The following is a 9,426-nucleotide window of genomic DNA, read 5'->3' on the forward strand; positions in this document are numbered from 1 at the left end:
AATAAAGCTTGTGATGAAAAAAAAAATTTTTTATCGAAAAGTCGTATACTGCAAAATGGACAAGTGCTGAAATCGCATAGTTACATACGTTGTGCAACCGCAAACTCAATACTGGAGTATCAGCGTTTTCCACTGTATAATAAAGCTTGTACTGAAAAAAAATATTTTTTGTCGAAAAGTCATATACTGCAAAATGGACAAGTGCTGAAATCGCATAGTTACATACGTTGTGCAACCGCAAACGCAATACTGGAGTATCAGCGTTTTCCACTGTATAATAAAGCTTGTACTGAAAAAAAATATTTTTTATCGAAAAGTTATATACTGCAAAATGGACAAGTGCTGAAAGCGCATAGTTACATACGTTGTGCAACCGCAAAAGCAATACTGCAGTGCCTGCGTTTTCCACTGTATAATAAAGCTTGTACTGAAAAAAAATATTTTTTATCGAAAAGTCATATACTGCAAAATGGACAAGTGCTGAAAGCGCATAGTTACATACGTTGCGCAACCGCAAACTCAGTACTGGAGTATCAGCGTTTTCCACTGTATAATAAAGCTTGTACTGAAAAAAAATATTTTTTGTCGAAAAGTCATATACTGCAAAATGGACAAGTGCTGAAATCGCATAGTTACATACGTTGTGCAACCGCAAACTCAGTACTGGAGTATCAGCGTTTTCCACTGTATAATAAAGCTTGTACTGAAAAAAAATATTTTTTATCGAAAAGTCATATACTGCAAAATGGACAAGTGCTGAAATCGCATAGTTACATACGTTGTGCAACCGCAAACGCAAAACTGGAGTATCAGCGTTTTCCACTGTATAATAAAGCTTGTACTGAAAAAAATTATTTTTTATCGAAAAGTCGTATACTGCAAAATGGACAAGTGCTGAAATCGCATGGTTACATACGTTGTGCAACCGCAAACTCAGTACTGGAGTATCAGCGTTTTCCACTGTATAATAAAGCTTGTACTGAAAACAAATATTTTTTATCGAAAAGTCATATACTGCAAAATGGACAAGTGCTGAAATCGCATAGTTACATACGTTGTGCAACCGCAAACTCAGTACTGGTGTAACGCCTACTTCAGTGCTCCTGGTGGGCACAGACGTCCACTCTGGTGCTTCTACGTAGATTCAAAAACGCGCCTGCCAGGTCCCAACTACAGGCTTCTTCCCACTAATATCCAACAAAATTCCAACAGTTTATTGTATTAACAAAGCCCTTGTTGGCTTCGATTAGCGAGATGTACTTCACGGGATTAGGCGGACGGTTTTCTAAATGAAATATTGGGCCATGAGTACGATAGAAAAATGCCGGTTTCAAAGATAAAACATTCTTACCGAAACGTTTTGACCAGGACTTTAAACAGTTAATTTTCAACGAGCATTCAAGTCGAACTGCAAGTAACAAACAAAGTACACTTTAAACCAGGTTTGACAATTCAAGACAATGGTTATTGACATAAACACACATGCAAATAAAACAACACTTACCGAAAACAACTGGGTCACTAATTACTGTGAGACTTGATGTTCACAGCAATAAAAACAGGTTACTTAACTTGTTAAGAATAATTAACTTAAATTTCCTGCAAAACAAATAACACAAGATTCGTAAACCCACGAAACTAACTACAGTTGTCAGCAAACTTGCCGAACACGAGGGGAGAATTCTTCCACGTGGAGGCGCTATTTATACAGAAATTTACCATTTGGGGAGACAGTAGATTTACGATGTAACATCCTCCCCCACAAATGTACGGCTCAGAAGAGTACATTTCCAATTCACAAACAAAAAATAACATCGTAAATCGCACAAGTTACGGAGACGAAAAATTTGCCAATTTCAATTGGCTAGTTGCAGCAAAGTCTGTATGAATAAACATGCGTGGGTGTTAGCTCAACAGCATAGCGTTCATTTCTTCATGTCTTCCTTCAATTTAGAGCACCACGCTCAATACTAGTAGTCGACGACTAGTTGTCGGAGCCTGTCGAATGCACTTGGGAACCGCTAGCCTCGAAAACAAGGCACAACTTTGCAATTGGCCTTTTGATTATGTTTGATTTCGTTTTGACGTCGACTTGTCTGACAACTCCATGTTTGTCCGGATAGGTATTTATAACTCGACCAAGGTCCCAGCCTCGACGGGGCATAGATTCGTTAACAACGAGAACAATATCGCCGACTTCGATATTTTTTCTTCTGTCTGGCCACTTTTGCCGCAAAGCGATGGTTGGCAAGTACTCATTGGTCCATCGTCTCCAAAATTCGTCAGCTAAGAACTGCACTTGGCGCCAGCGACGGCGGGTGTAGTTGTCCTTTTCGTCAAATTGCCCAGGTGCCATAATAGGGCTTGGCTTCTGTAACAGAATGTGATTGGGTGTCAAAGGAACGTCGTTGCTTGGACTAAACGTGACGGGCGTCAACGGTCTGGAGTTGAGTATATTTTCAACTTCCACCATCAACGTACGTAGGGTATCTTCACTAATAATCGGGGACTTGTGTAGCATCGAGTTCAGGATTTTTCGTATGGAACGGATTAATCTCTCCCATATGCCGCCCATGTGACTTGCTGCTGGGGGATTAAACGCCCATTTTATTCCTTTCTGTTGAAGATGAGCTTCCAGCTTCTCCTTGTTCAGCTCCTCCAGGGCTTCGCGTAAAACACGCTCTGCTCCCACAAAATTCGTTCCATTGTCGCTATAAATTTCAACTGGCTTTCCTCTTCGGGCAATAAATCTTCTCAAGGCGTTTATGAACGAGTCGGTTGACAAATCTTCGGCAACTTCGATATGCACGGCACGCATCGTCATGCAGGTAAAAATGCAGCCATATCTCTTTACTTCGCTGCGGCCGCGCTTCACTAAAAAGGGACCGAAAAAATCGATTCCGGTGTACGAGAATGGTGGCTCGTTCGGCTTCAAGCGTGCTGGTGGTAGATCTGCCATCAGTTGCTGACTGCGAGGCACGTTGCGTTTGCGGCAAGGTATACAGTGAACGAGACAACTTCAACTGAATAACTTCTTGCTGAATTCTTTTTGCAACTAAAACAACAGGTGCTGCAAAACCAAGAGGATCATATAGGGAATTAATGACCGACAATAGTCTTCTTCTGGTAAGTCTTTGTTCGTCAATATAGCTTCTTGTTCGAAACCCAAACTTGTCCTCAAATACATTCCAATACACGCCCAGCACTCTTTCCTTGACACTTTCTTTCGGGCTGATATCTTTCATTGATTTTGCTATTTCAGTTTCAGGGATCCGGTCCAAAACTGCTTGGCTGTTTGAAATCCACTTTGTGAGACGAAAACCTCCCCTTTGTAGCAATTTACAAAGTTGGAAAACAGTCTTAATTGCTTCCTCTTCAGTAGGTGCAGATGCTAAACAATCATCTACATAAAAATTGTGCTTCACTATTTCAGACACATGTTTGTCAAACTCATGTCCAAATTCCTCAGTGGTGTGCTTCAAACAGAATGTAGCCATACATGGGGATGAGGTGGCTCCAAATATGTGGACTAACATTCGGTGAACTGTTGGCTTCTTTGTGAGATCACCTTCAGGCCACCATAAAAACCTCAGTAAATTTGAATCACTCTTCTTTACTCTAACTTGGTGGAACATAGCTTCCACATCACCAACAATTGCAATTTGATTCTTTCGGAAGCGGGTTAGCACACTGACCAGACTGTTAACAAGGTCAGGACCCTGCATGAGACTATCGTTTAAGGACACACCTTTTTGTGTTGCAGCGCAATCAAAGACGACTCTGACTTTGTCTGGTTTATGTGGGTGATAAACTGGATGGTGAGGAAGGTACCACGTGGGGTCACTTGTTTGTAGTTCTTCAGTTGGCACCTGTTCAGCATATCCTTTGTCTATGTACTCTTGAATTCTTTCCACATATCCTTTGCAAAGGAAGTCATCCTTTTGCAAGCGCCTTTGCAAATACAGCAATCTTTTTTGCGCTGAAACTAAATTGTCTCCAGGTAATTTTACGCTATTCCTCTTGGGTAAAGGTAGGACAAAATGTCCATCCACATGTTTAACTTCTTCCTTCATAAACTTTAAAACCTTTCTGTCTTCCTTAGATGTGGGGAATTGCAAATCTCCAGGTTCTTCACAAAAATCTTGGTACCATGACCTTTGTATTCTTTGATCCAGTTCCAATGTTCTGATTCGATTGGCTTGCACATACCCTTTATCTGGTGATGGACCAATCAACGACCACCCCAGTGGAGTTCTCGCAGCAAATGGCTCCTTTTTCCCTCCAGTTCGAATCTCCAGGGTGCGATGAGCATACGGTGTATCGGTACCAATTAACAGCATAATTTCCTCACTGTCAACCTTTGGCATCTCAAGACCTTTTAGATGAGGCAAGCTTTGTAGATCCTCGTCAGTTGGGTAGGAGTATGGACTTACTGGAATATGATCCACGGACATGGCTTCTTCAATGTTGATGACTTCATTACCATCCATGGATACCACTTGTAAATCAACACCAATTCCTTCTAGCATCTTTGGCCTCCGCCCAAGTGTATCCATTTGAATGCGTTTGAACTTTCCCTTTAAACCAAGTTTTTCGATTAGCTTTGTATGACAAAACGTAGCATCGGACCCAATGTCAAGAAAGGCATAGGACTCGAATTCTCTGCCATTGGCAACAAACTTTACAGGTAGGACACTCATATATGCACTCCTTCCATTCTTTGATGTGTTGCAACAAACCTTCCCTGTACAAGGCACATCACTTACAGATGAACTTACATTTCTTGCATCAGGATTTCTTATAGCTGATGCACTTCTTGTGGGCAAATGCAATAATGCATGGTGCTTTCTTCCACAACCTTCTACAGAACAAGTAACAGCTTCTTTGCACTGCTTTGCAATGTGACCAGGATTTAGGCAATTGAAACATAAATACTTCTCACGAAACCAGTTGGCTCTTTCTGAAACAGATTTCTTCTTCAACAAACTCCACTAAATGCTGGAAATTTGCTTCTTCACCCTTTTCTCGGAGAATAGTAGCCGCACGACGTTTCCACAAATTCTGTGAGTTGTATGGTAACTTCAATACCAACTCAACCAACCTGTCAGTGGTGTTCAGATCACTAAAATTTCCCAAGCCTTTCAAAATCAAAAGACATTTGCGCAGTGAAGTAGCAAACTGCTGCAAACCATCAGAATCATCTGGTTTGAGATTTGGACCACTTGTAAGTTGGCGAACAAAGGCTCTTGACACTATGTATGGTTTTCCGAAATTGTCATATAGAATGCTTTGAGCTTGAGCATATCCCAATTCAGGTGGCATAACTGTACAATGCTCAATTAATGAGTAAGCTTTTCCTTTGCAATAATTCATTAGATAGTTCATCTTTACTCGATCAGAAGGTGCCTTCTTTTCAATAGTGGCTTCGAAACTTCTGATAAATGGCCAATAATCCATTGGTTCTCCATGAAATTTCAGTGAATCTGTTTTTGGTGTAGACATTGCATCACCAACTGCAGCCATTATTCCACGCACAACAGCACTTTCAGGTTGTACAGTTTCTGCTTTAGATGGGTTTGCTGGGTCAGCTTTGTCCAGCGGAGAGGTGTACTTGGACTTGCAGGGCTTCAACAATAGAACTTCATTTTCTTCAGCAAGACCATTATGAAAAAGTTTTGGAATATCGGTTTCATTTGATCTCATTTTCCCATCATCTAGAGACACATTAGAAGCTGCCTCCCAAATTTTAACTTCTGCTTCAGCTTCTTCGATTTCACACTGTGCTGCTAGTGTTTGCCTTTGAGCTTCAAGTTTTTGTTTTTCATGTTCAAGTTGTTGTTTTTCATGTTCAATTTGTTGTGTTTTCTCAACATGCCGTGATCTCACTTGAGCCTTTTCAAGACGAACCTTTGCTTCCAACCGCTTTACACTGGATGATGTACTTCCCTGTGTCTTTGTAGAGCTTCTTGAAAAATGGGTAGACTTGGAAGAGCTCGTCCACGCACTTCGGGCCTGTTGCACAGCCGGAAAAGTACGAACAGCAACTGGAGATGTAACGAATGACGAAGAACTAACATCAATGTTCTCTCCAACCTGAATTTTGAAATTCGTTTGAAACTGACCAATTCTTGCTTCCATTTCCTTCTTACATTGAATGACTTCCTGTAACTGTAGTTGAAAGTCATCATGCCTTTCACCTGATGGCACCCACTCTAAAAGCTTAGAGTATGTGTTTATCAAGCGAGTTGAAACTTCTTCAATACGTTTTGAAACAGAATTAACCAATGAAATATCTTTGTACATGATTGCATTTTCAGCAGTCCTATACCAGTCATTCAGTAATTCTTTGTCATGCTTCAGTTGGATCATTGAAGGTGCTGCATGTTTTTTCAGCACTACTTGGTGCCTAGATATTGGTGATGAAAAGGATTGACCTCCTTCACTTCCAGGCATAGCTTCACTTTAAATCAAAAACGTTTGTTTTGCAAACGTTTCGAAAACTTCGAATGTAACGCCTACTTCAGTGCTCCTGGTGGGCACGGACGTCCACTCTGGTGCTTCTACGTAGATTCAAAAACGCGCCTGCCAGGTCCCAACTACAGGCTTCTTCCCACTAATATCCAACAAAATTCCAACAGTTTATTGTATTAACAAAGCCCTTGTTGGCTTCGATTAGCGAGATGTACTTCACGGGATTAGGCGGACGGTTTTCTAAATGAAATATTGGGCCATGAGTACGATAGAAAAATGCCGGTTTCAAAGATAAAACATTCTTACCGAAACGTTTTGACCAGGACTTTAAACAGTTAATTTTCAACGAGCATTCAAGTCGAACTGCAAGTAACAAACAAAGTACACTTTAAACCAGGTTTGACAATTCAAGACAATGGTTATTGACATAAACACACATGCAAATAAAACAACACTTACCGAAAACAACTGGGTCACTAATTACTGTGAGACTTGATGTTCACAGCAATAAAAACAGGTTACTTAACTTGTTAAGAATAATTAACTTAAATTTCCTGCAAAACAAATAACACAAGATTCGTAAACCCACGAAACTAACTACAGTTGTCAGCAAACTTGCCGAACACGAGGGGAGAATTCTTCCACGTGGAGGCGCTATTTATACAGAAATTTACCATTTGGGGAGACAGTAGATTTACGATGTAACAACTGGAGTATCAGCGTTTTCCACTGTATAATAAAGCTTGTACTGAAAAAAAATATTTTTTATCGAAAAGTCATATACTGCAAAATGGACAAGTGCTGAAATCGCATAGTTACATACGTTGTGCAACCGCAAACTCAGTACTGGAGTATCAGCGTTTTCCACTGTATAATAAAGCTTGTACTGAAAAAAAATATTTTTTATCGAAAAGTCATATACTGCAAAATGGACAAGTGCTGAAATCGCATGGTTACATACGTTGTGCAACCGCAAAAGCAATACTGGAGTACCAGCGTTTTCCACCGTATAATAAAGCTTGTACTGAAAAAAAATATTTTTTATCGAAAAGTCATATACTGCAAAATGGACAAGTGCTGAAAGCGCATGGTTACATATGTTGTGCAACCGCAAAAGCAATACTGGAGTACCAGCGTTTTCCACTGTATAATAAAGCTTGTACTGAAAAAAAATATTTTTTATCGAAAAGTCATATACTGCAAAATGGACAAGTGCTGAAATCGCATGGTTACATACGTTGTGCAACCGCAAACACAAAACTGGAGTATCAGCGTTTTCCACTGTATAATAAAGCTTGTACTCAAAAAAAAAATTTTTTATCGAAAAGCCATATACTGCAAAATGGACAAGTGCTGAAATCGCATGGTTACATACGTTGTGCAACCGGAAACTCAGTACTGGAGTATCAGCGTTTTCCACTGTATAATAAAGCTTGTAATGAAAAAAAATATTTTTTGTCGAAAAGTTATATACTGCAAAATGGACAAGTGCTGAAAGCGCATAGTTACATACGTTGTGCAACCGCAAACGCAAAACTGGAGTATCAGCGTTTTCCACTGTATAATAAAGCTTGTACTGAAAAAAAATATTTTTTATCGAAATGTCGTATACTGCAAAATGGACAAGTGCTGAAATCGCATGGTTACATACGTTGTGCAACCTCAAACACAGTACTGGAGTATCAGCGTTTTCCACTGTATAATAAAGCTTGTAATGAAAAAAAATATTTTTTATCGAAAAGTCATATACTGCAAAATGGACAAGTGCTGAAAGCGCATAGTTACATACGTTGTGCAACCGCAAACTCAGTACTGGAGTATCAGCGTTTTCCACTGTATAATAAAGCTTGTAATGAAAAAAAATATTTTTTATCGAAAAGTCATATACTGCAAAATGGACAAGTGCTGAAATCGCATAGTTACATACGTTGTGCAACCGCAAACTCAGTACTGGAGTATCAGCGTTTTCCACTGTATAATAAAGCTTGTACTGAAAAAAAATATTTTTTATCGAAAAGTCATATACTGCAAAATGGACAAGTGCTGAAATCGCATAGTTACATACGTTGTGCAACCGCAAACGCAATACTGGAGTATCAGCGTTTTCCACTGTATAATAAAGCTTGTACTGAAAAAAAATATTTTTTATCGAAAAGTCAAATACTGCAAAATGGACAAGTGCTGAAATCGCATGGTTACATACGTTGTGCAACAGCAAAAGCAATACTGGAGTATCAGCGTTTTCCACTGTATAATAAAGCTTGTACTAAAAAAATATTTTTTGTCGAAAAGTCATATACTGCAAAATGGACAAGTGCTGAAAGCGCATAGTTACATACGTTGTGCAACCGCAAACTCAGTACTGGAGTATCAGCGTTTTCCACTGTATAATAAAGCTTGTAATTAAAAAAAATATTTTTTATCGAAAAGTCATATACTGCAAAATGGACAAGTGCTGAAAGCGCATAGTTACATACGTTGTGCAACCGCAAACTCAGTACTGGAGTATCAGAGTTTTCCACTGTATAATAAAGCTTGTAATGAAAAAAAATATTTTGTATCGAAAAGTCGTATACTGCAAAATGGACAAGTGCTGAAATCGCATGGTTACATACGTTGTGCAACCGCAAACTCAGTACTGGAGTATCAGCGTTTTCCACTGTATAATAAAGCTTGTACTGAAAACAAATATTTTTTATCGAAAAGTCATATACTGCAAAATGGACAAGTGCTGAAATCGCATAGTTACATACGTTGTGCAACCGCAAACTCAGTACTGGAGTATCAGCGTTTTCCACTGTATAATAAAGCTTGTACTGAAAAAAAATATTTTTTATCGAAAAGTCATATACTGCAAAATGGACAAGTGCTGAAATCGCATGGTTACATACGTTGTGCAACCGCAAAAGCAATACTGGAGTATCAGCGTTTTCCACTGTATAATAAAGCTTGTAC

At 39.3% G+C, this 9,426-nt stretch overlaps 1 protein-coding gene across 1 annotated transcript; it reads right to left on the reverse strand.

Moving 5' to 3' along the window:
- Positions 1-1,984: 1,984 nt before the first annotated feature.
- Positions 1,985-6,453, reverse strand: LOC145917860 (uncharacterized). Its single transcript, XM_083003160.1, has 4 exons — positions 5,876-6,453; positions 5,019-5,797; positions 3,019-4,960; positions 1,985-2,969 (listed from the first exon to the last, which is right to left on the reverse strand). The coding sequence occupies exons 1-4, from the start codon at positions 6,451-6,453 to the stop codon at positions 1,985-1,987; spliced, it is 4,284 nt and encodes a 1,427-aa protein (XP_082859286.1).
- Positions 6,454-9,426: the final 2,973 nt, after the last annotated feature.

The sequence above is a fragment of the Ascidia mentula genome, chromosome 1, assembly GCF_947561715.1.
Source record: "Ascidia mentula chromosome 1, kaAscMent1.1, whole genome shotgun sequence".
NCBI lineage: Eukaryota > Metazoa > Chordata > Ascidiacea > Phlebobranchia > Ascidiidae > Ascidia > Ascidia mentula.

Excerpts from the sequence above, each read along its gene's own strand:
- LOC145917860 (XM_083003160.1), bottom strand. The coding sequence starts at position 6,453 with ATGCCTGGAAGTGAAGGAGGTCAATCCTTTTCATCACCAATATCTAGG. Across the intron at positions 4,961-5,018 it reads TACTATTCTCCGAGAAAAGG|AAAGAGCCAACTGGTTTCGT; the intron begins GTGAAGAAGCAA and ends AATCTGTTTCAG. Across the intron at positions 2,970-3,018 it reads CAAGAAGTTATTCAGTTGAA|TCAGCAACTGATGGCAGATC; the intron begins GTTGTCTCGTTC and ends CGTGCCTCGCAG.